Source organism: Mobula hypostoma, chromosome 5 (assembly GCF_963921235.1).
Source record: "Mobula hypostoma chromosome 5, sMobHyp1.1, whole genome shotgun sequence".
Classification (NCBI taxonomy): domain Eukaryota; kingdom Metazoa; phylum Chordata; class Chondrichthyes; order Myliobatiformes; family Myliobatidae; genus Mobula; species Mobula hypostoma.
Window position 1 is genome coordinate 26,507,628 of NC_086101.1, and position 26,459 is coordinate 26,534,086.

A 26,459-nucleotide genomic window follows, 5' to 3' on the forward strand; every position below is an offset into this window, starting at 1 on the left:
CTAGTGAGTGTATCTGCAGTGCCCGTAAGGCAGCAATGTCGCTAAGGCTATCAGTCTGTGACTGGTGTTATATCTCCATGCCCAGTTGTTGTTCAAATTCCAAGCATATAGTACAACTTTTTTCTGTTAGAACATTGAACTTGCATTTCTTGGATATGCTGTATGTTTCTATGTGCTGGAGAATTCAAGTTTGTTCTCACAGATTTAGTTAATGGATTCACTTCCTTCATTTCTTTTACTCCTGTAAGGGGTTTCTTCTTTTATGTTACTGCATATGTTAGTTAAAATGGCTTCTTTGTTATGTTAAATGCTGATAAAGTCTCTAGCTAGCACTTTGCTTGGGTTATAATATAGATAACAGAGTAAATGAACCAATGGGTGTCTATGTTATTCTTTCTTGGGGTGTTATGCTGTCTCATATGGCTGGGAAGCAGGGGGTTTTGGAGGAGAGACCGTGAGGACGACGGACGTGCGGGGAAAGCTCAGGCTGATCACTCCGGGTGGTCCCGAGCTGCGAGTCGAGGGGGTCCGAGTGGTCCCGAAGTGGTCCCCGAGCTCCAACGTGTGCACGAAGAAATTGAACTTTGATAAGTCTGGTGCCTTTTCCATTCCTTTGTATTGAACTTCTATTAATTATATAGTTCCAGTAATATATAGAAACTGTAATACATTTAATCGTATCTGGTGTATTGTCTGTTATTTGGCAGGGTGGGGTACATCACACCAAGTTTATTTTATTACCAAGTTTGGCGAGGCCGAGGGCTGTTTCCCTAGATGGCAGTGAGCTGAGCGACCCTGAGGCTTGCCGGGGGGCTACCATTGGGGGCTCATCCGGGATTGGATTTTCGGTAAAGCTGTATAAGTTGCCACGTTAAGTAGTGCAAAGATGGATCGAGATAAGCTTGTAAACTGGTGTGAGTTAGAGGATGTACCAGTGAATCATGCATGCGTGTTAAATGGGGTGGATTTCCGCATTTCGGGAGATGTACTAGTGCGAGGGTTGAGTTTGATCAAAGGTATAGCGGAGGTAGAACTGGTAGCTAGAAGGTGTGGTAAAGAAGTGGAATCTAGCTGGGCTTTGGTTTGGATGAGTGCTGACATCATGACGTTGAAACTGTCAGTGACGGTCGGCGTCCAGGGGGAGGGGGGGCTGTGGGGCCTCCACACCCTCCCGGAGGAAGAAAGTGAGGAGATACCGGAGGAGGAGCTAGATGAGACCCCATGGGAGGTGGCAGTAGCCATTGGTAGAGGGTCAGAGAGGGAAGGCTTGGCCAGGTCCCGTCCCCCATCTAGGGGTGAGACCCCCGAGTTAGCAGCCGCCATTACCTCCCTGGTGAGAGGGGCCGAGGGGCCCTGCCCGATGTTGAGAATTTTCTCAGGAGCCACGCCTACTCCGGAAGCGGAGGACGGCTACGAGATATGGATTGAGAATACGTCCCAGTTGTTAGAGGCGTGGCCAAATTCGGATGAGGAAAAGAGACAGCGATTGGTAGAAAGTTTGAGGGGTGGGGCGGCTGGTGTAGTCCGGGAGCTGAGGGCGGAACGGCCCTTGGCTTCCCTGGCGAAGTATCTGGAAGCATTGGAGGGAGCGTTTGGAATGTCAGGAGATCCCTGGGAACTTTTAGCAGAGTTTCACTACATGGGGCAGGGTAGAGGGGAAAAGCTCTCAGAAAACATTTATGCTTACTGGGTTGTGGCCCTGAGGGGTAGTGAAGGCGGACAAAGTGGCGAGGTTGCGGATGAGTCAGATATTTAGTGGTTCCCTGGAGGAGGACGAGGTGGCTTGGAGTCTCCTATAAAAGGAGCCCCCCCTCCATCATTCGGGCAGCTGGCAGCGAGACGAGCTTGGGCCCCGACCCGGTGCGAGCTCCAATCGCAGTTGCGTGTAGGCTGACCGACGAGGGGCGGAAGGCTGGCTGTGTTTTGCTTGATGCGTGAATGTGGTTTGGAACCTGTTGAGGGAAAGAGAGTGGGGAAGGAACGGAAATTGCTGGGAGGGGGTCGTGTGGGTCCGGTAATGGCGGACAAGATGAGGTGGGGGGGTTGAGGGAAAGAAAGTGGAGAAGGAGCGGGATAGGGACTTGGGATCAGAGGTAGACAGCTGGGGAGAGATGGATTATTGTGAAGGGAGAAATAAAGGGAATGAGGAGATAGTGAGGGGTTGGATTAATAAAAACCAAGGCAAAGGGAATAAAAGAATAAGAAATGATAGTGGAGAAAGCTCTGAAAGTGAGGAAAATGAACAAGCTCAGAGAGGAGGTGTTGTCATAATTAGGTTTAATGAGAAGGCTCAGGGACATATGAAGAAAATTAACCCGTTTGTGCTAACAACAACTCTGGCAAATAAGATAGGGGAAATAGTATTTGCAAAAGTCCTTAATGATGGCAACTTATTGGTAAGATGTGCGAATGAGGAACAACTTGAGAAAGCACTCAAGCTAAAAGAGATAGGAAAATGCAAGGTGGAATACACTGGGAGGGTGGGAGCACAAAATAGTGGTTGTAAAGGAGTGATCACGGGGGTACCAATGAGCATAGATATGGAGGAGTTAAAGAGGAATATCAAAGGAGGGAAAGTAATGAATGTTCAAAGACTGAAAACAACAAAGGAGGGAGTGAAAAAGGAAAGTGAATCAGTATTGATTGAATTTGAAGAAGAAAGAGTGCCAAGGAAGGTGTTCCTGGGTTTCATGAGTTACCCAGTAAGGGTGTATGTGCCAAAGCCACTGAGGTGCTATAATTGTCAAAGGTTTGGACACATAGTTAAAAACTGTAAAAGGCAGAGGAGATGTGCTAGATGTGGGGGTGATCATGAATATGGAAAGTGCGGCGCAGGAGTTCAACCAAAATGCTGCAATTGTGGAGGAGCTCATAATGTTGCATATAGTGGGTGTGAGGTTGTGAGATGGGAGAATAAAATTCAAGAAATAAGAGTGAAAAGAAAGATCACTTATGCAGAAGCTGTAAGAATGTCAAGAGGACAGAATAATGCTCCTAATGAACAGGAAGCAATAGGGATACGAGAGATGCAATGAAGAACAAATGACAGGATTTATGTAGACAAAAAGGCTCTAGTAACATTCATTGCAGGAGTGATTAATAGTACGACTGAGGTAAAGTCAAAAAGTGACAAAATTCAGCTGGTGGTAAAAGCAGCAGTAAACCATTTAGGGTTAGTAGGACTGACATGGGAGGAAGTGAGGGAGAACCTCACTAATCAGTCAAGCCAGGAAGTGTCATGAGTTGCTTAATACTGATTATGGTGATTCTTTTGCAATGGAATGCAAGGAGCTTACTGGCCAATAGCCAGGGATTCAAGCACTTTATTAAAGAAATGGTTGTAAAACCGGATGTAGTGTGTATTCAGGAAACTTGGTTGAAACCAACTTTAAACTTTGTGGTATATGGGTATACAATGATAAGGAAAGATAGAAATCTAGGGGGAGGAGGGGGTTGTGCTATGTTAATCAAGCAAGGTATACCATATAGGGTACTGGAAAAAGGAGATGATCAGGAATACATAGTGGTGGAAGTGTGGGAGAGAGGGGAGAGAGTGGTTATAATTAACTACTACAATCCATGTAAAAGGTTGGATTTGGACAGCCTATTAAAGATACAAGGACAAAACAGACATAAAGTAGTGTGGTGTGCAGATTTGAATGCTCATAGCACAATATGGGGGGATCAGATTACAGATCCAAATGGAAACGTAATTGAAGATTTGATGGAAGAAAGAGATTTGGTGTGTATGAATGATGGTAGAGGCACAAGGATAGATATAACAACAGGAACTGAGATATTACGTTAGTGTCTAATACCTTGGCTGGCATTAGTAACTGGGGAGTTTGGACTGCTTCAACAGTAGGCAGTGATCACTGCCCAGTTTTATGTTCAGTGGGTGAAAGAGTTGAAGTAAGACCAGGTGGCGGAACCCCAAAGTGGGTGTTTGGAAAAGCAGATTGGGTGAAGTTCCAGAAGTTAAGTGAAGAAGGATTGACAAAGATTGATATTTCTGGAAATGTAGTTGAATTAAACAGTCAGGTGACTTCAGCAATTATCATGGCAGCAGAAGGATCTATACCCAGGAGTAAAAATAGGATGAATAGGAAACTGGTACCATGGTGGACAGAGGAATGTTGTCAGGCTGTAAAAAACAGAAATAGAGCATTCAGGCTAGTTAAAAGAACCCATAATATGCAGCATTTGGTTCAATATAAGCAAGCACAGGCAGTGGTGAGAAGAACTATACGTCAAGCTAAAAGGGCAAGTTGGAGGGGTTTTTGCGACAAGGTAGGAAGAACACCTGTGGGAGAGATATGGGGAATAATTAAGAGGATGGGAGGAGATAGAAGGGAATGGGAATATCCAGTACTGATATCTGAGGAGGAAACTGCAGTCTCCAGTAGGGATAAGGCTGAGATCATGGCTAAGTCATTCGTACTGATACACAGTTCAGAAAATTTGTCTGAAGAAGGGAGAAGGAGAAGGGAAAGAATAATGAGCCAACACCCACGTGTGTTAAACAGGAGGGAAGGGACAGATGATATAATTGATGATCCATTTCCATTAGCAGAAATGGTGAGAGCAATGAAGAGATCAAGACAAACCTCCCCAGGGAAAGATCTGATATGCTCTGTGATGCTAAAAAATCTAGGAGAAGGAGCGCTCTTGAAGTTGCTGCATTTTTATAACAGAGTGTGGGAGGAGGGAAGATTACCAAGTGCATGGAAAGAAGCAGTAGTAATTCCAATAAGGAAGCCTGGCAAGGATCTGTCAAAACCCACTAGCTACAGACCAATTGCATTAACATCAAGTATATGTAAGATAATGGAAAGGATGATAACAGAAAGGTTATCGTATGAGCTTGAGAAGAGGGGGATGCTGGCAAGTTATCAGAATGGTTTTAGAAAGGGAAGGAATTCCATGGACTCAGTGATTATGTTAGAGACTGAAATAAGGAAGGCCCGGGCAAATAGAGAGTCAGTAGTGGCAGTGTTCATTGACATTGAAAAAGCCTATGATATGATGTGGAAGGAAGGATTATTAATTAAACTGCACCAGATGGGGGTTGGTGGGAGAGTTTTTAATTGGATTAAAGATTTTTTGTTTGGTAGAAAAATTCAAGTTCGGATTGGATCAGAATTATCAAAACAGTACATAGTGGAAAATGGCACACCTCAAGGTAGTGTGATTAGCCCGTTACTTTTCATCATTATGGTCAATGATGTCTTCACAAAGGTACCAGTGGATATAGGTAGGTCACTGTTTGCGGATGATGGGTCCTTGTGGAAAAGAGGCAGGAACATGGACCATATAATCAGGAAACTACAAGAAGCAATTGATGAAGTGGTAGAGTGGGGTTATGATTGGGGATGTAGATTTTCAGTAGATAAAACTCAAACTGTATTTTTTACCAGGAAAAGAGTTGAGGTAGGGAAGAAGTTAAGGATGTATGGGGTTGAATTAGAAAGAGTTGCATCATTTAAATTTCTGGGAGTTATATTTGATTCACGATTAACATGGGCAGACCATATCAGGAAAGTTGAGGAGAAATGTAAGAAAGTAATAAATGTGATGAGATGTTTGACTGGTAGGGAATGAGGAGCAAGTTGTTCAGCGTTGAAGAGAATGTATGTGGCTTTAGTGAGATCTGTGTTGGACTATGGAAATATAGCATATGGATCAGCAGCTGGTCTCTTATAAGGAAACTGGATGTGATTCAGGCTCAGGCCTTGAGAGTGTGCAGTGGGGCTTTTAAAACGTCACCAGTGTTAGCTCTACAGGTAGAAATGGGAATAATGCCTTTGGAACTAAGAAGGATGCAACTGATGGCAAACTACTGGACTAACTTGCAGGGGCACAATGATTCTCATTCTGCTAAAGGGGTGTTGCAGGAGTGCTGGGAAAATGGGAGGTTTCAGAGGGATACCTTTAGTCGGGTAAGGAATGATATCGCGAAAGAATGTGGAGTGTTTGATCTAAGGATAAGTCCTTCAGTAGTTTATCCGGTTGTAGCTCCATGGAAGCTTGTATGGCCTGACATAGACTGGCATTTGTTAGAGGTAAAAAGGAAAGGAAGATATAAAACAGATTTGGTAAATGCATTTAACTGTCATGTGATGGAAAAGTATAGTGATTATACTAACACTTATACGGATGGTGCGAAGGAACCTGAAACAGGAGTGACAGGGTTTGGGGTGGTTATACCAGCAAAAGAAATTGGAATCAGCAGAAGAACATCTAATAAGTTAGGGCTGTTTACAGTGGAGATGCTGGCGGTGTTGGTTGTGTTGCAATGGGTGCAGAAAGCCAGACAAGTCAAAGCATTGATATGTTCAGATTCATCCTCAGTTCTGGCAAGTTTATGGTCTTTTCACACAAACAGTCGGCAAGATGTACTTTATGAAGTCCTTCAGTTAGTTACAAGAATTGCAAATCAGGGAGGTTAGGTAAAATTTCTATGGGTTCCAGCACATGTAGGGGTGAAGGGGAATGAGAGGGTGGATGAGTTGGCAAAGAGGGCGTTAAAGAAAGAAAATATGGAAATGCACATTAGTATCAGTAAAGCAAAGGTTAAGTGTGTAATCTGGGAAAAATTCAACCAAATGTGGCAAGAAAGATGGGACAGGGAGGGGAAAGGGAGGCATTTATATCAAATACAAAAGAGTGTTGCAGTTACTAGGGTAGGTAGCGGAAACAGAAGAGAGGAGACTGTGTGGACTAGGTTAAGGCTGGGGCATTGTGCATTAAACAAAACATTGAAAATGATAGGGAAACACCAGACAGGATTGTGTGAGGAATGTCAGGAAGAGGAGTCAGTAGAACATGTAGTTCTGTGTTGCAGGAAATATGGGATACAGAGAGAGATGATGAGAATTAAACTCAGGGAGTTGGGGATGCAGGAATTCACATTAAAAGGGTTGCTGGGCATGGGTGAGAGAGCACAGGTCCGGGTATTTTTAGCGTTCTTAAGGGGTACAGGGGTTTTTTTTTATAGGATATGACGGATAAACAGGAATAGAGTATTAGGATGGTCAAAGGTGGGAGGGTAAAGTGTAGGTTTGTGTGTGTGTGTGTGTGTGTGCGTGTGAGCGAGATTGGGTGAAGGGATTTAGAATGTATGTCTAGTGCACATTCCGGAGCAGAAGGTGGCGGTAATGCACCATTAAGCTGGATGCCAACCGCCGTAAAACAAGACACAGACAGGCAGACAGACATTCGGGCAGCTGATGAGAGAGGTGCGAGAGGAGGAGAGCGCTTTGGGCCGGAAAAGGGGCTCGGGCCACCGGGAACAGTCCGCAGCGGTTCAGGAGGTGGTAGCTGAGTTGAGAACCGAGAAACCCAAGGGGTCCCAGGGGGTAGGAACCCCCCGCTTGAGGGAATGGACAGGGAGAGTACCGCCTTCGGGGGACGGCGGGAGTGGGGGGCGTCCCGGGGAGAGAGGGGCAGCGGGTAGCGTGTGCTATAACTGTGGGAAAGAGGGGCATTTCTGGCCGGAATGTAAATGGCCGGGGGTGTGCTACAGCTGTGGGGAAGCGGGTCACTTTTGGAGGGATTGTGAGAGACAAGGCGCCCCGCGGAGGGAAAGCCCACGGGCCATTAGAAAGGGAGAGGTGGCGGGAAACTTAGGAGAGGCTCAGTGAGGGAACGGACTGGAGTCTCAGGGGGAACACGTTCCCAGAAATCAGCCATGGGACCCCCGAAAGCCCAAGCCCTTATTCTGGATGGACCAGTGGGGCCCCATTCCAGCGTGTCCCTAGGGATAGAGGGAATCTTTGCAAGAGCCATCCTTGACACAGGAACGCAGGTTACCTTATTGTACTGGTCATTCTACAACAAATATCTGAAGCATTTGCCAGTAACCCGGCTTCATGCGCTGGAGATTTGGGGTATAACTGATGGTGATTACCCGTATGATGGGTACCTGTCAGTGAGATTGGAATTCTTGCAGGGCGATGTGGGAGTGTCCGAAGCCCTTGAGACGTTGGTGTTGGTTTGTCCGGACCCGGTGGAAACCGGTGGCGCTGCCCTGCTGGTGGGGACTAACTCCCCTCCAGTGCGACGGCTCCAGGGACCCTGTAAGGAGAAGGCGGAAGAGAATTTTCTGAAGACCCTCTCAGTACACCCAGTGTTTCGAGCGGTGTTCGAAGAAGTGGGTGACCCCCAGGGGCTGGATCCAGAGTGCAAACGAGGGACGGTGTGGTGGACTCAGGCGAGGCCTAAGGTGATACGGCCGGGGGAGGTGGCGCTAGTGATGGGGACCCCCAGATTCCCAGGAGTACCAGCGGGCGAGGCCCTGTTAGTGGACGCCCCAGAAGACCTTGAAGGGGAATCCCGGTTTCCGGCTGGGGTGCTGGTGAGACCTGAATTGCAGAGGCCCTCAGTTGTTCAGGCACGGCGGATGGGGGTGATTGTAACGGACACAACGGAGAGGGAGATCACCTTTAAGCGCGGGATGCCTCTCACGCACTTGTTCCCGGTGACGGTGATGTCTAGCGCCCCCGTGTGGCCCACTGGAGGAAAACTATTGGAGAACGGGACGGCTGACCGAGGAGGCCTTTAATTTTAAAGACTCCCCTGTGCCGCCAGAGTATAAGAGTAGGCTGGTGGAGAAGATGCTGAAATTAGGGGATGCCCTTTCTCAGGGCGAGTTTGATGTGGGATGTTCCAAGAGCACTCGGCACACTATCCGGGTGACAAATGACACCCCGTTTAGAGAAAGGCGGTTGGCCCCAGCAGATGTGGAAGATGTGCGGCAGTTCAAGGATGCAGCGATTATCGAGGAGTCCCGGAGCCGCTATGCATCCCCCAAAGTAGCGACTGGGAAGAAAAATGGGAAGGTACGCATGTGCGTGGACTATAGGACCCTGAACCGGCGCACTGTCCCCGACCACTGTACGGTCCCGAGAGTTGAAGACGCGTTGGCCTGTTTGAGTGGTGCGCAGTGGTTTAGTGTCTTGGATTTGCGGAATGGGTATTACCAGATTCCGATGAGTGAGGCTGATAAAGAGAAGACGGCCTTTATCTGCCCCTGGGATTTTTTTACAGTTCGAACGAATGCCCCAAGACATATCAGGGCCCCAGTGACCTTCCAGAGGCTCATGGAGAGGATGGTGGGGGATATGAACCTGCTCGAGGTGTTGGTGTATCTGGACGACCTGATAGTGGTGCTGAGTTGGCTGAAGGAGGAAGGGTTGAAACTTTCCCTGGATAAATGCCAGTTCTGTAAGCCGTCGGTCGGCTATGTCGGACACATAATCTCGCGAGCTGGAGTGGCTACTGATCCGGCTAAGATAGCCGCAGTGACCACCTGGCCGAGACTCCAGAAGGTGAGCGCCCTGCGCTCGTTTTTGGGGTTCTGTGGGTATTACCGGCTATTTGTGAAAGGATACGCTAAAACGAGTCACCCCTTGAACCGGCTGTTGTGTAGCTATCCACCTGTGGGGAAGAAAAGGAAGAGAGACCGAGGGCCGGATGCAGGAGGATACTTGAACCCGGTGGAGCCTTTTGGACCGAGGTGGGATGCTAAATGTGAGGAGGCGTTCCAATCTCTGAAAAGGGCGCTGACACGGGCCCCGGTGTTGGCTTTTGCTGATCCCTGGAAGCCGTATGTGTTACACACTGAAGCCAGTCACGAGGGTCTGGGGGCTGTCCTGTACCAGGAACGGGGCAACGGATTGAGGTCGGTGGCGTTTGTCAGCCGAAGCTTGTCGCCATCTGAGAGAAACTATCCCAGTCACAAGTTGGAGTTCCTGGCGCTGAAATGGGCGGTAGTGGACAAGTTGAGTGACTATCTATACGGGGCCAAGTTTGAGGTGAGAACGGACAACAACCCTCTCACTTATCCTGACCTCGGCAAAACTGGAGGCTACTGGGCATCGGTGGTTGGTGGCCTTGTCTGTCTATGAGTTCAGCCTGAAGTATCGGCCGGGGAGTCGGAACATCGATGCAGATGCTCTATCTCGTCGGGCGCACGACGAGTCGGGCACGGCTGAGGAGGGGAAGAGTGTCCCCGCCCCGGGAGTGAAGGCCATGTGTCAATTTGCGAGCGACGGGGAAGCAGGAGCCCCGATGGGGCTGAATCAGGCAGTGGATCAATTGGGGGTTGACGATGACGCGCTGCCCACTGTTTACTGTAATTTAACTGCTGTGAGGAACAGGCAGCTGCCAGAGTTGAGCCCCCAGGAAGTGGGGGCGGCTCAGCGTGATGACCCGAACATTGGCACTATCTGGTACGCGGTTAGCCAGGGTGATATGGGGCAGGTGGAGAAGGCGAAACATGCCTCCGTTCCCCTACTACTGAAGGAGTGGCCCCGGTTGAAGCTGAAGAACCACGTCCTGTATCGGGTCACGTCGCCCCCGGACCACCCCCAGCACTGGCAGCTGGTCATGCCTGAGAAGCATCGGAAGACCGTGCTCCAGGCACTACTTGATGATTCCGGGACTTGGGGGTGGAAAAGACCTATGGATTATTCAAGGACCGGTTTTACTGGCCCTGGATGAGGGGGGAGGTTGAAGAATACTGTAAGAAATGCAGCCGTTGCATCAGGAGGAAGACCTTGCCTGTGCAGGTGGCTCCTCTGTCCCACTTGCAGAGTGCAGGACCCATGGACCTGGTGTGTGTGCATTTCCTGTCTATTGAGCCAGACACCAGCAACACTGCGAATGTTTTAGTCATCACGGATCACTACACTAGGTATGCTCAGGCGTTGCCCACTAAGGACCAGAAAGCGACTACAGTAGCAAAGGTGTTATGGGAGAAGTACTTTGTTCATTATGGCCTTCCTCGGCGGATCCATAATGATCAGGGACGGGACTTCGAGAGCAGGTTTATCCCTGAATTACTGTGTATGCTCGGGGTCAAGAAATCCAGGATCACCCCCTATCACCCGCAGGGTGATCCTCACCCTGAGAGGTATAACCGGACCCTGCTGGACATGGTCGGCACTTTGGAGGTCAGACAGAAGAGTAAGTGGAGTCAGCACATTGCCCATTTGGTTCACTGTTACAATTGTACTCGCAATGATGCTACCGGGTACTAGCCCTATTATCTGATGTTTGGACAGGAAGCGAGGTTGCCCATTGATCTGTGTTTTGGGACTGAAGCGGGTGAATTACCTTCGAAGCCCTATCTGAAGTACGTGTCCGATATGAGGAGGGAGTTGAAAAGGGCGTACGAGTTGGCTGAGGCGGCAGCCACCAAGCAGAATCAGAGGAATAAGAAGAGGTATGATCAGAAAGTAAAGTTCGCCCAAGTATTGTCGGGAGACCGGGTCCTTATCCGGAATTTAGGAATACCTGGTGAGCACAAGTTGGCGGATCGCTGGGCGGCCACCCCCTGTGTGGTAGAGAGTCAGATGCCAAAGCTACCTGTTTACGGGGTGAGACCAGAGGATGGGAAGGCACCTGTCAAGGTACTCCATCAGAACCACCTGTTGCCTCTGGGTTGAGAGGTGCAGGTAGACCAAAAGCCCGAATGGGAATTTAGGACTAGTACGAGGACTCTGCGAGGGCGCGGCCCACTGCGAAAGAGATGGGGCCGGTCCCCACCCTAGAAAGGGATACGCCATCGGAAGACGATGATTCGGATGTGTGACATCTGTTTCCGTTCGCTAATTCCCCGGTATCCGGAATTATGATGTAGTGGCCATTACAGAGACCTGGCTGGCACCAGGGCAGGAATGGATTCTCAATATTCCTGGATTTCAGTGCTTTAAAAGGAATAGGGAGGGTGGAAAAAGGAGAGGAGGGGTGGCATTACTGGTCAGGGATACTATTACAGCTACAGAAAGGGTGGGTAATGTAGCAGGATCCTCTTTTGAGTCAATATGGGTGGAAGTCAGGAACAGGAAGGGAGCAGTTACTCTATTGGGGGTATTCTATAGGCCCCCTGGTAGCAGCAGAGACACAGAGGAGCAGATTGGGAGGCAGATTTTGGAAAGGTGCAAAAATAACAGGGTTGTTGTCATGGGTGACTTTAACTTCTCTAATATTGATTGGCACCTGATTAGTTCCAAGGGTTTAGATGGGGCAGAGTTTGTTAAGTGTGTCCAGGATGGATTCCTGTCACAGTATGTGGACAGGCCGACCAGGGGGAATGCCCTATTAGATCTAGTACTAGGTAATGAACTGGGTCAGGTCACAGATCTCTCAGTGGGTGAGCATCTGGGGGACAGTGACCACTGCTCCCTGGCCTTTAGCATTATCATGGAAAAGGATAGAATCAGAGAACACAGGAAAATTTTTAATTGGGGAAAGGCAAATTATGAGGCTATAAGGCTAGAACTTGCGGGTGTGAATTGGGATGATGTTTTTGCAGAGAAATGTACTATTGACATGTGGTCGATGTTTAGAGATGTCTTGTGGGATGTTAGGGATAAATTTGTCCCGGTGAGGAAGATAAAGAATGGTAGGGTAGAGGAACCATGGGTGACAAGTGAGGTGGAAAATCTAGTCAGGTGGAAGAAGGCAGCATACATGAGGTTTAGGAGGCAAGGATCAGATGGGTCTATTGAGGAATATAGGGAAGCAAGAAAGGAGCTTAAGAAGGGGCTGAGAAGAGCAAGAAGGGGGCAGAGAAGGCCTTGGCAAGTAGGGTAAAGGAAAACCCCAAGGCATTCTTCAATTATGTGAAGAAAAAAAGGATGACAGGAGTGAAGGTAGGACCGATTAGAGATAAAGGTGGGAAGATGTGCCTGGAGGCTGTGGAAGTGAGCGAGGTCCTCAATGAATACTTCTCTTCGGTATTCACCAATGAGAGGGAACTTGATGACGGTGAGGACAATATGAGTGAGGTTGACGTTCTGGAGCATGTTGATATTAAGGGAGAGGAGGTGTTGGAGTTGTTAAAATACATTAGGACAGATAAATCCCCGGGGCCTGAAGGAATATTCCAGAGGCTGCTCCAAGAGGCAAGAGAAGAGAATGCTGAGCCTCTGGCTAGGATCTTTATGTCCTCGTTGTCCACGGGAATGGTACTGGAGAATTGGAGGGAGGTGAATGTTGTCCCCATGTTCAAAAAAGGTAGTAGGGATAGTCCAGGTAATTATAGACCAGTGAGTCTTTTCGTCTGTGGTGAGAAAGCTGTTGGAAAAAATTCTTAGAGATAGGATCTATAGGCATTTAGAGAATCATGGTCTGATCAGGGACAGTCAGCATGGCTTTGCGAAGGGCAGATCATGTCTAACAAGCCTGATAGAGTTCTTTGAGGAGGGGACCAGGCGTATAGATGAGGGTAGTGCAGTGGATGTGATCTATATGGATTTTAGTAGGGCGTTTGACAAGGTTCCACACGGTAGGCTTATTCAGAAAATTAGAAGGCATGGGATCCAGGGAAGTTTGGCCAGGTGGTTTCAGAATTGGCTTGCCTGCAGAAGGCAGAGGGTGGTGGTGGAGGGAGTACATTCAGATTGGAGGATTGTGACTAGTGGTGTCCCACAAGGATTTGTTCTGGGACCTCTACTTTTTGTGATTTTTATTAACGACCTGGATGTGGGGGTAGAAGGGTGGGTTGGCAAGTTTGCAGATGACACAAAGGTTGGTGGTGTTGTAGATAGTGTAGAGGATTGTCAAAGATTGCAGAGAGACATTGATAGGATGCAGAAGTGGGCTGAGAAGTGGCAGATGGAGTTCAACCCAGAGAAGTGTGAGGTGGTACACTTTGGAAGGACAAACTCCAAGGCAGAGTACAAAGTAAATGGCAGGATACTTGGTAGTGTGGAGAAGCAGAGGGATCTCGGGGTACATGTCCACAGATCCCTGAAAGTTGCCTCACAGGTGGATAAGGTAGTTAAGAAAGCTTATGGGGTGTTAGCTTTCATAAGTCGAGGGATAGAGTTTAAGAGTCGCGATGTAATGATGCAGCTCTATAAAACTCTGGTTAGGCCACACTTGGAGTACTGTGTCCAGTTCTGGTCACCTCACTATCGGAAGGATGTGGAAGCATTGGAAAGGGTACAGAGGAGATTTACCAGGATGCTGCCTGGTTTAGAAAGTATGCATTATGATCAGAGATTAAGCGAGCTAGGGCTTTACTCTTTGGAGAGAAGGAGGATGAGAGGAGACATGATAGAGGTGTACAAGATAATAAGAGGAATAGATAGAGTTGATAGCCAGCGCCTCTTCCCCAGGACACCACTGCTCAATACAAGAGGACATGGCTTTAAGGTAAGGGGTGGGAAGTTCAAGGGGGATATTAGAGGAAGGTTTTTTACTCAGAGAGTGGTTGGTGCGTGGAATGCACTGCCTGGGTCAGTTGTGGAGGCAGATACACTAGTGAAGTTTAAGAGAATACTAGACAGGTATATGGAGGAATTTAAGGTGGGGGCTTATATGGGAGGCAGGGTTTGAGAGTCGGCACAACATTGTGGGCCAAAGGGTCTGTACTGTGCTGTACTATTCTATGTTCTATGTAAGAGGCTCATACAGCCGGCATTAGGGGAGAGAGGCTGGAACCAGAACCCGAGGCAGAAGGCTCACAGGTGGGGGTCCCAGTGAGGGTGAGGGTCCGACAGGTAGGCCCGGGGTGTCACCTGTGGTGTTTGAGCCCGAAGAGTCAGCAGAGGAGGTACAGAGGTCTCAGAGAAGTGGGCACCCCCCCCCCGGTGAGGTTGACCTATACAGCGCCGGGAGAGCAGGGTGTGATCTCTACAGCCCTGGGAAGTTATGTCACTGCTTTATGCACCTAGGTTGGGTTTTGTGTTTTGCCAGGAGCAATAGTGAACTCTGTTGATGTTATTCCTCTGTTAATGCTGTTTTATTTGCTGGGGGAGAGTGTAAAGGGTTTCTTCTCTTATGTTACGGCGTATGTTAATCAAAACGGCTTCTTTGTTATGTTAATCTTTTATGTTACTGCGTATTTTAATTAAAATGGCTTCTTTGTTATGTTAAATGCTGATAAAGTCTCTAGCTAGCACTTTGCTTGGGTAACAGATAGCAGAGTAAATGAACCAATGGGTGTCTATGTTATTCTTTCTTGGGGTGATATGCTGTCTCATATGGCTGGGAAGCAGGGGGTTTTGGAGGAGAGACCGTGAGGACGACGGACGTGCGGGGAAAGCTCAGGCTGATCACTCCGTGTGGTCCCGAGCTGCGAGTCGAGGGGGTCCGAGTGGTCCCCGAGCTCCACCGTGCGCACGAAGAAATTGAACTTTGATAAGTCTGGCGCCTTTTCCATTCCTTTGTATTGAACTTCTATTAATTATATAGTTCCAGTAATATCTATAAACTGTAATTCATTTAACTGTATCTGCTGTATTGTCTGTGATTTGGCGGGGTGGGATACATCACAAAGTTTGGTGGGGCCGAGGGCTTCTTCCCTAGACGACAGCGAGCTGAGCGACCCTGAGGCTTGCCAGGGGGGCTACACTCCTTTCTGTTCTCTGCTTTTTCCCTGCCTCATCCGCTGGTCCATTTCCACAGCTTTCAACTGTGTCCATTTTGCAACGGCTTCTACATTTCAATACAGCCGCTTCTGATGGAAATTGTATGATCTCCATTAACTCTTGTACCATCTGGCCACTTTTGTTTGGGGTTCCTGGAGCTATAAGAAATCCCCTTTGCCCCATAGATTTCCAAAATTGTGAACAACTCCGAAACCCTATCGTGAGTCTGTGTAGATATGACATTTTTCTTCCCTCCTTCCATCTCAATCAGGGTTTTTAATTGTGTCTGTTGCAGAGAGGTACCAGGAGCCATACTTGCTGATAACTACACTTCACATTCAGAGACAATAACCCATTCAAACATTCTAACATTTTAAATCATCAAGGAGCTATCTTGTAATTTGTCACAATTTTCTTTTTCCTTTCTCACTTTTTCAGTTAACACACATATGTATTCTTTAGACTCTTCAGTCTTTATTATGCTGACATTTTTACTTAACACATTCTCTCTTAGTTGTGATAAAACTACGAAGGTCCATTTGGCTTTCTTCTTTCCCTCGGGCATTCTCTGGATTTTACCCAATGCCTTGTTGGTATCATCCACCTGATGTATTACATTAGAGACCTGGCGAATATTACATTAAAGTCAGCATTGATGGTATATTTTGTTCTGATTTCCTCACCAGTCTTATCTAGTTGAATCATTGAGCGTGTATGCTCAGAAAGTGTCACCATATTGAAGAACAAACAGATCTGAGGAATCAGGTACACAGACATCCCACCTCTCCCAGAAGCTACAGGAGTCTCCCGCATATTGATCGTGGCTCCCTGACGTCCGCAGATTATATACAATATCCCAGAAATCGATTTTTTTTGAGAGGGAGAGGAAGAGGAAGAGCGAGAGGGAGCATCCTGATCGGTCTCGCTTTGTGCTAAGTAGACCTATCAGTTTTCTCTGTGGGCGGGCTTTACAGACAACCTCAAAAATAATGACAGTGTTGCTCGCTGCACTGTTTGCAACAGAGACTTTTCTATTGCCCATGGTGGGTTAAAATGTAAAAGACATGCTGAGGTGAGTTTAACAGGTGTCATTTGTTCATTAGTATAGCTAATGTTATTTAAACTAGTTGGCCAGCTGCTAAGGAGCTACTCTATTGATGTCCTACGTGATGAGGCCAAACTCCCTGTCGATTTGCTTAAAGTTGTAATAGAATGAAAAAATGACTCCATGATAATATAAATATATTTTTTATTGTCACATTTGCTGCATATACCCAACTAGGTTTTCAGATTAGACAAAATCACTAAACAAAGTATTACATACACCCTTGGAGGTCGACGGAGGGGGGGGGTGCGCGGGGGTGCTACCTCCCTGAGATGAGTTGAGTTTTTGCAGCGTGGGATGTCTGGAAACATAATTTGTTGGTAGTGGCAAAACTAAACTACAAAAGAAAGAAAGTGGCGTCACAGGTAGATAGGGTCATAAAGTGAGTTTTTGGCACATTGGACTTCATTAATCAATGTAACCAGGTGACCATTCATTGTTCTTTTTATTGTTAAAGTGCACTTAAGTATTCACACTGGTAATGCTAAAATAGTTGCTTATGCCTTTAAGAGAAAGCAGTGATGTCATCATGCACGTGCAGAGTCGGAAAAGGAGTTAGTGTTCTAGAAAGAATGTCAAGTACCAGATGTATGGTGAGGAAATGTGTATAATTGGAGGGAGGAGAAGATGGCGGTGCGACATAGCACACCGCGGCCGTTCCAAATTGATATCGTATCTGTGAAGTAGGATGCCATGCACAATCCTGATTTGATAGCGTCAGACGTGAAGAAGCACGGAGGAACATCTGGAGAAACTTCTGAAATGCCTGCTTCACTGCCGCTGCTACTGTGCGATCGAGAATCTCCGGAGGGAAAGCCCCAAATCCTCGGCCTTGCCTGTTGCAAGGGCCGGGGTCGAAGCGCTTGGCGGAGATGGTGCTCAATGCATCGGTGTTAGGAAGCTGGTCAGAGGCTTGGAGTTTTCGGATGGACTCGGAGTCGGACTGTGGTCAGATGCTTCCGGGATGCTGCATCGGCAAGTTTGCGGCACTGGAGGTTTACTGTCTGCGTGAGATGATGGGACTTTTGAGAGACTTTGAGACTTTACCGTGCCCGTGGTCTGTTCTTATCAAATTTCAGTATTGCTTTGCACTGTTGTAACTATATGTTAAAATTATGTGGTTTTTATCAGTTTTTCAGTCTTGGTTTGTCATGTGTTTCTGTGATATCATTCTGGAAAAACATTGTATCATTTCTTAATGCATGCATTACTAAATGACAGTAAAAGAGGACTTCGTGTCCTCATAATCTAATATTTGATAATATCCATGCAAATTCATTTATACTTGTTTGTAAATCAAGAATATCGATGATTTGGCATGTTTTACATGTGGATGCTTTAGATTTTTGCGAGTAAGTTATTGGCACTGGATAGCATGGTTGTGCAAAGTTCCTTATCGGCTTAGTAGGTTAGTCCATCTTATAATTTAACTACAAGACAATATATTGTAAACGTTTTTGTGAAAGTTTATTTTTGTTCATGACCAAATGTGAATGTAATGGAGTAATGTGATAATCTCTGTTCATATAGTGTGAGCAAGAATTTGTTTCAGGGACTAGACAATGCGTGTTTGGATGTGAGGTATGAGTGTGCCGAAGTTAGTGTACCTCTAGTTAAGATGAGATGTATTTTTTCATATTTTTGATATCGTATACGTACAGGGTTGGTGGGATTCTAATGTTGGTTTGTATTTTTTTTTAGAATTGGTTTTGTATATTTTGTTTTATAGATTTTCATACCGCAGAAGTTACTAGTTGATATACAAGGGTGTGGACCAAAATTAAGCTGAGATTGTAACAGCAGGAAATGTGTTATTTTAAATATATTTTATTTTTATTTTGATACCCTCTTTCTGCATTAAAACACCTAAAACAGATAAAGTAATTGATGACCTGAAAAACTATTTGTTGTGCTTAGTGTGTATTTTTCCCAGGCTACAAAATCAATGTATTGAGTACGAGAGATGGGATGTTATGTTGAAGTTGTACAAAACATTGGTAAGGCCTAATTTAGATTAGATTATGAAGACACACAATCCTCTTTTTATTGTCATTTAGTAATGCATGCATTAAGAAATGATATAATATTTGGATTACTGTGTGCAGTTTTGGTCACCTAGCTACAGGAAAGATGTAAACAAGGTTGAAGGAGTACAGAGAAAACTTATAAGGACGTTCAAGCAACACACACAAAATGCTGGTGGAACGCAGAAGGTCAGACAGCATCCATTGGAAAAAGCACAGTTGACGTCTCAGCCCGAAATGAGGGCAAGGGTGCTTCTTCCATCTGACACTGACCAAGTAATACATTCTAACAGTGTTTTGAAAGAAAGAATGCTGAAATAATTTGTAATGCTGTAACATTGTGCTTCAGATAACAGTGCTATTCCATGGAAGTGAAGGCAAGTATTCGCTCTATTGATGGACAAAGTTTTTCCTCTGGTACTTAAGTCCAGACTAACACCCATCATATCCATTTTGAAGAGTCTGAAGCAAATCAGATGTAGCACCCTGCTCTGAGGTAGTAGTAGTGAAATCTGATGATTCTTCATTATTCTAAAAAGAGCAAAGCATATTTGTTATATGTATGGATCAATATTTTCACCCAATTGCCAGCAGTAAATAACCATACTGAACAAAATAGATGGTGGGAGGTTTACAACTATCCTAGTGACCAGGCAAGACAACTAAATGCTGGAGGAGCTCAGCAGGCCAGGCAACATCTATGGGATAGGGAACAGTCAACATCTCGGCCTGAAACATCGATTGTACTCTTTTCCATAGATGCTGCCTGGCCTGCTGAGTTCCTCCAGCATTTTGTGTGTGTCACTTGGATTTCCAGCATCTGGTAACTTTCTCTTGGTTGAGCTTAGTAGCCAGATGCATTGTGGGGAATATTCTAATAAAGGCAACCATTTTAAGAAGGGAAAGCAGATGTCGTCTGCATGGATTTTCAGGAACAAACAAACCATTAGTCAGCAAGATTAAGGTGCATGAAAGTAAAGGTTCATATTAGACTGGGGTAGCAATAGACTAAAAACAAGAAACATAAAGGGGGGGGTGTGGCCAGGGGGCAGACACTACCAGCCCTGACACACCAGGCAAGGTGATTTGATATCAAACAATTAGTTTGTTGATCATTACAGAATGTCTCTCTGGGACTCCCCACTCCATCCTGTCTCACGGCCCCTTTATCCAACCATAATTGGTGTGGGTGGAGAATTGGTTAGCAGACAGGAAGCAAAGAGTGGGAATAAACGGGACCTTTTCAGAATGGCAGGCGGTGACTAGTGGGGTACCGCAAGGCTCAGTGCTGGGACCCCAGTTGTTTACAATATATATTAATGACTTGGATGAGGGAATTAAATGCAGCATCTCCAAGTTTGCGGATGACACAAAGCTGGGTGGCAGTGTTAGCAGTGAGGAGGATGCTAAGAGGATGCAGGGTGACTTGGATAGGTTGGGTGAGTGGGCAAACTCATGGCAGATGCAATTTAATGTGGATAAATGTGAAGTTATCCACTTTGGTGGCAAAAATAGGAAAACAGATTATTATCTGAATGGTGGCCGATTAGGAAAAGGGGAGGTGCAACGAGACCTGGGTGTCATTATACACCAGTCGTTGAAAGTGGGCATGCAGGTACAGCAGGCGGTGAAAAAGGCGAACGGTATGCTGGCATTTATAGCGAGAGGATTCGAGTACAGGAGCAGGGAGGTACTACTGTAGTTGTACAAGGCCTTGGTGAGACCACACCTGGAGTATTGTGTGCAGTTTTGGTCCCCTAATCTGAGGAAAGACATCTTTGCCATAGAGGGAGTACAAAGAAGGTTCACCAGATTGATTCCTGGGATGGCAGGTCTTTCATATGAAGAAAGACTGGATGAACTGGGCTTGTACTCGTTGGAATTTAGAAGATTGAGGGGGGATCTGATTGAAACGTATAAGATCCTAAAGGGATTGGACAGGCTAGATGCGGGAAGATTGTTCCCGATGTTGGGGAGGTCTAGAACGAGGGGTCACAGTTTGAGGATAGAGGGGAAGCCTTTTAGGACCGAGGTTAGGAAAAACTTCTTCACACAGAGAGTGGTGAATCTGTGGAATTCTCTGCCACAGCAAACTGTTGAGGCCAGTTCATTAGCTATGTTTAAAAGGAAGTTAGATATGGCCCTTGTGGCTACAGGGGTCAGGGGGTATGGAGGGAAGGCTGGGTTCTGAGTTGGATGATCAGCCATGATCATAATAAATGGCGGTGCAGGCTCGAAGGGCCGAATGGCCTACTCCTGCACCTATTTTCTATGTTTCTATGTTTCTATAATTCCCCTCTCCTTGTCCCCTTCCAACTCTCAGTCCACAATAGAGACCCATATTAGAATCAGGTTTATCATCACTCACCTATCGTGAAATTTCTTTTTTTTTTACAGCAGTAGTACAGTGCAATATATAAAATTTGTGTAGTTCTGTGCAAAGGTCTTCAGCAGCCTAGGTATATATATGCACCTAAGAATTTTGCACAGTACTGTATGTGAAAATGTCAGAGCATGTTCAGTAGTAATTAGCAAAGGGTACAAACTCCAAGTTTTCATAATGAAAAGCATAGAGTACAAAGGCAGGCATGTTATATTGACTCTGGCTAACTGGTAGACTCCAACTGGATTATTATATCCATTTCAGGGACTGAGACACCATAGAGAGGACGTAAAGAAGTATTTGCTGGAATTAGTTCATGAATGATGTATTCAGAGTGCAAGGTTAGATGGTGAACTGCCATTTGCTATGGAGCAGAGAAAGCTGAGAAGGTATTTCAGACGTCTGTATAATATCATGAGTGACCTAGTTAGGTTCAGTGGAGCACAGGTGTTACCCAGGCAGATGTTTCAATGGACAGGAAGTACAATTTGTTAAAATGGGTATAGATGCACATCAGATCATAAGAGACCATAAGACTACCAGAAGTAGGAACCGAATTAGGCAATTCAGCCCATCAATTCTGCTCCACCACTCCATCCTGTTGATTTATTATCTTTCTCAACCCCTTTCTCCTGGCATCTACCCGCCACCTTTGATGCCCTGACAATTCAAGAACCTGTCAACCACCTCTTTAAAAATACTTCATGCCTTGGCCTCCACAACTGTCCATGGCAATGAACTCCACAAATTCATCATCTCTGGCTAAAGAAATTCCTTCTCATCTCTGTTCTAAGAGGATGACCCTCTATTCTGAGGCTGTGACCAATGGTCCTGGACTCAAAGGAAATATTCTCTTCACATCCACTCTATCTAGCTCTTTCACTATTGATTAGAGTTCAATGAAATTACCCCTCATTCCTCTAAACTCCAGCAAGTATAGGACCATAGCCATCAAATGCACCTCATACATTAACATAGTCATAGTCATACTTTATTGATCCCGGGGGAAATTGGTATATTCGTTACAATTGCACCATAAATAATAAATAGTAATAGAACCATAAATAGTTAAATAGTAATATGTAAATTATGCCAGTAAATTATGAAATAAGTCCAGGACAAGCCTATCGGCTAAGGGTATCTGACCCTCCAAGGGAGGAGTTGTAAAGTTTGATGGCCACAGGCAGGAATGACTTCCTATGACGCTCTGTGCTGCATCTCGGAGGAATGAGTCTCTGGCTGAATGTACTCCAGTGCCCACCCAGTACATTATGTAGTGAATGGGAGACATTGACCAAGATGGCATGCAACTTAGACAGCATCCTCTTTTCAGACACCTCCGTGAGAGAGTCCAGTTCCATCCCCACAACATCACTGGCCTTACGAATGAGTTTGTTGATTCTGTTGGTGTCTGCTACCCTCAGCCTGCTGCCCCAGCACACAACAGCAAACACGATAGCACTGGCCACCACAGACTCGCAGAACATCCTCAGCATTGTCCGGCAGATGATAAAGGACCATTTCATTGCCAAAATCATTCTTGTGAATTTACTCTTAACGGTCTCCAATGTCAGCACAATTTCTTAGATAAAGGGCACAAAACTGCTCACAATACTCCAAGTGTGGTCTGACCAATGCCTTAAAACGCCCCAATCTTATATTCTAGTCCTTCAAAATGAATGTATACATTGCATTTGACTTCCTTACAACTTATTCAACTTCCAAGTAAACCTTTCAAGCATCCTGTACAAGGACTCCTAAGTCCCTTTGCACCTCTGACATTTGAATTTTCTCTCTGTTTAGAAAATATGCTGCACCTTCATTCCTTCTACCAAAGTGCATTTCCCAACACCGTTTTCCATCTGCCATTTCTTTGCCCATTCTCCCAATCTGTCCAAGTCCTTCTGGAGACTCATTGCTTCTTCAAAACTACCTGCCTGTCCACTTATCTTTGTATTGTCAGCAAACTTGGCTACAAAGTCATCAATTCCTTCATCCAAATTATTGACATACTGTATAATGTGAAAAGAAAGTCCCAACAACAACCACTGTGGAACACCTTTAGTCATTGGCACCAGCTAGAAAATGTCACCTTTATTCCTATGCTTTTCCTCTTGTCAGACAGCCAGTCTTCTATCCATGCTAGTATCTTTCCTGTAATACCATGGCTGTCATCTTACCAACAGAGCCACCCCACCCCTCTGCCTACTTATCTGTCCTTTCGATACAATGTTTTCTTGGATGTTAAGCTCCTAATTAGGATCTTTCAGCCACAACTCAGTGATGCCTGTAATATCATACCTGCCAATCTCTAACTGCGCTACAAGATCATCTACCTTATTCCGTATACTGTGTGCATTCAAAAATAACACCTTCAGTACTGTATTCATCACACTTTTTGATTTTGTCCCCGTTACACTTCACCTCATCCCATTGATTGCAACTTTGCCCCAGTATCTGCCTGCCCTTCCTCACAGACTCAGTACACAACATTTCAACTTGTATAGGAACTGCCCCATCCTCGGCTCTATCACTCCAGTTCCCATCCCCTGCCAAATTAGTTTAAACACTCCCCAACAGCTTTAGCAAATCTGCACAAATGATTTTGGTCCATCTCCAGTTCATGAGTAACCCGCCATTTTTGTACGGGCCCTGCCTTCCCCAGAAGTGATCCTAATGATCCAGAAATCTGAAAGCCTGCCCTCTGCAGCCACTCATTCATCTGTACTATCATCCTATTCCTGTCCTGACAAGCAGACGCCAGGGGTACTCCAGAGATTACTACCTTGGAGGTTCTGATCTTCAGTCTCTTCCCTAACTCGCTACACTAGCTGTGCAGGACCTCTTCCCCCTTTCTACTGATGTGTCAATGTGCACCACAACGTCTGGCTGCTCACCCTCTCTCGTGAGAACATTCTGCAGCCACACAATCTCATGACTGTCATCGTCACTATAGAGTCTCTGATGACTATTGCTCGGCCTGACTTTACCCTTCCCGGCTGGGCCTCAGATCCGGACAGAGTGCCACTGGCCTGGCGGCTCTGCTGCACCCTGATAGGTCATCTGCCCTCCACCCAGCAGCAACAAGGGGCACACTTGTTAATGAGGGGAATGGTCAGAGGGGAACCCTGCACTGACTGCTTCCTCCCCTTACCCTTCCTGATGGTCATGATTATAGTTGGAACTCATACTTGTAGCGTGGTTAAAACTGTATTAGTCAAGGCTTTGAGAAGTGTATTATTCAGACAAATAAGGAAAAATAACTTGCAAGTCAGTGGGTGGTGGGGCACAGAAAGCAGTGGAATGAAACTCATGGGATTTCTGTAATAAATCTAATGAGCCAAATGGCTTCCTTTTGTATTTTAAGAATTCTATGAAACAGCAGATTTTCGAAATTAAATTATCAAACATTTGATACATGCTCACTGATATTGAACCCCCAAACCCACGCTCTGGCCAAAGCCTGATTTGCATCTTACTTTTATAAATGCACATTAAACTGGCCTTGTAACAGAGTTCTAGACAATTGCAGACATTTAGATGATAACATACCTGTTGTCTTACTTCAATGTTTTCATTTATGTTTCTGTCTATAACAAATAAAATAAACCTTTATAAATTTGAGATAGTTAACAAAGAACATTGTTTCTCATCACCATTTTTCTGTGGAAAAGTCAGATTTGACTCAATCTCTCATATTTTGGTCCAGGTCAATGTGGTTTCCTTATAATTGTAATTGAACGTACTGTGGGGATCTCAGGGACAACCGACATTTTACTCATTTTGTGGGGCTGATTTCATTGGGTGCACTATGAAATTATACTCATGTGGTCTGTCACTTTATTTGGATATAAACTCCTGGGCTCAACAGAGCAGAGAATATGGATATATAGTAGTGTCCTATTGTGCCAGGACCGTGGAGCAGGTGATCCAGGCAGCGGCTCCTTTGCTCCATGTTGGCAAGGGGTTGCAGGTTGATACTTACGTGTGACAAGGTTGAAAGAACAAAGCAGGTAGGGTTGGGGCTGGGGCTCAAAAGCTAGGGGTAAGGAACAGAAACTGGTGATATGGTATGATACTTTCATAACTATATTATTTAAAGTCTCTGAGGTAACTACTGTAGCAGATCCACTTTGTACTGCATTGTGGCAGGGTTTGGAAATACCATGAAGACATCTGTGGAAAGTAGAGAGATACAGGACAAATACAGAAACTGGTGGAAAGTATTGTCCCAAATCAGCAGTTGGAGATGATGCAGTGAACCAAACCATTTCTCCATTTTCAAACCAAGGAGTTTAGTCTCCCTCTCTTCCACAGTCCCACTCACCCTCTTTGCCCCCCTCTATTCTCAGCAGCAGGAGCTTGTTTCTACAATCCAGGTTATTCACAGGTCAGGATCTTTTCATTCCCAAAATTGAGTTTGATAAGATGTGTCAAGACAGAAGCCTGGTATAAGACCATAAGACAAAGGAGCAGAAGTTGGCCATTCGGCCCATCGAGTCTGCTCCGCCATTTTATCATGAGCTGATCCATTCCCCCATTTAGTCCCACTCCCCCGCCTTCTCACCATAAACTTTGATGCCCTGGCTACTCAGATACCTATCAATCTCTGCCTTAAATACACCCAATGATTTGGCCTCCACTGCCGCCGGTGGCAACAAATTCCATAGATTAATCACCCTCTGGCTAAAAAAATTTCTTCGCATCTCTGTTCTGAATGGGCGCCCTTCAATCCTTAAGTCATGCCCCCTCGTACTAGATTGTGTAGTGATTGTATAGCCTTGGGGCAGGCTGACCTGCAGTATCACCTTCAGGATCAGGGTCTGTGGACAGTGAGAGTCTTTAAACAAAATGGGAATTCAGGGGAACGCGTAGTGGCCTTTGGCTTCAGGGAAAGTTGGATACACATGTGACTCGTAATAAAGACTTCTAGCCTTGTCCATTTGCTAACCCCAAGAACAGGTATTTAGTGCAACAACCTGTGCTAGGGATTTGACATTTCTACGATGACATTGTGGGTATAAAGGAAAGGAAGATAATGTACTGAGACAATTTCTTCACAACTGTTCTACTTTAAAAGTTAATGACAAAATAGTGTAACAGGGTCCTGAATTACCCCCATAGACTGTGCTTTTGAAGAGAGAGAGAGGTATTTACCACTGATATCTTGTTTTGAAAGGAGAGAGAGACGAAGACTAACTGTTGGACTGTCACTTTAAGGCACGAGAAAGAACTGGCTAACTTTTGGATTTCTGCTGAGTTGGAGATGGCACCGGGCAGCTTGTAAGTTGCTATGGTGACCGAAGGCGGTGTTATTTGATGGACAATCGATGTTATGATTTTCTGGCAGTGTGTTTATACTTCTCAAAGACATTTGCCTGCTTGTGCATTTCTTATACAGAGAAGGAGGAGTTATTTGAATAACAGTTGATACCCAGTACGGGTGAGATAAATAGGAGGTCAGATGATATAGACCTCAGACACATGTTTTGGACACTGAATGAGCTTTGTTGTGCCCGCAGAAAAAGTGGGTTTTTGGAGGATCGATCAGGCAGATCGATCAG

At 45.7% G+C, this 26,459-nt stretch overlaps 1 protein-coding gene and 1 pseudogene across 2 annotated transcripts in view; one reads left to right on the top strand and one right to left on the bottom strand.

Moving 5' to 3' along the window:
• Window positions 1-886: 886 nt before the first annotated feature.
• On the top strand, window positions 887-7,643 carry LOC134347294 (modulator of apoptosis 1-like; annotated as a pseudogene).
• A 9,000-nt stretch (window positions 7,644-16,643) lies between these two features.
• The window catches only part of LOC134346160 (hepatic and glial cell adhesion molecule-like), a 74,703-nt gene continuing 64,887 nt past the window's right edge, over window positions 16,644-26,459 (bottom strand). For both annotated transcript variants that reach the window (XM_063047473.1, XM_063047471.1), the window contains 2 exons: window positions 24,448-24,485; window positions 16,644-19,043 (listed from right to left, as the gene is read on the bottom strand). In XM_063047473.1, coding sequence (XP_062903543.1) covers window positions 18,945-19,043; window positions 24,448-24,485 — 137 coding nt within the window. In that variant the 3' untranslated portion in view covers window positions 16,644-18,944. The remainder of the gene's footprint in view (window positions 19,044-24,447; window positions 24,486-26,459) is intronic.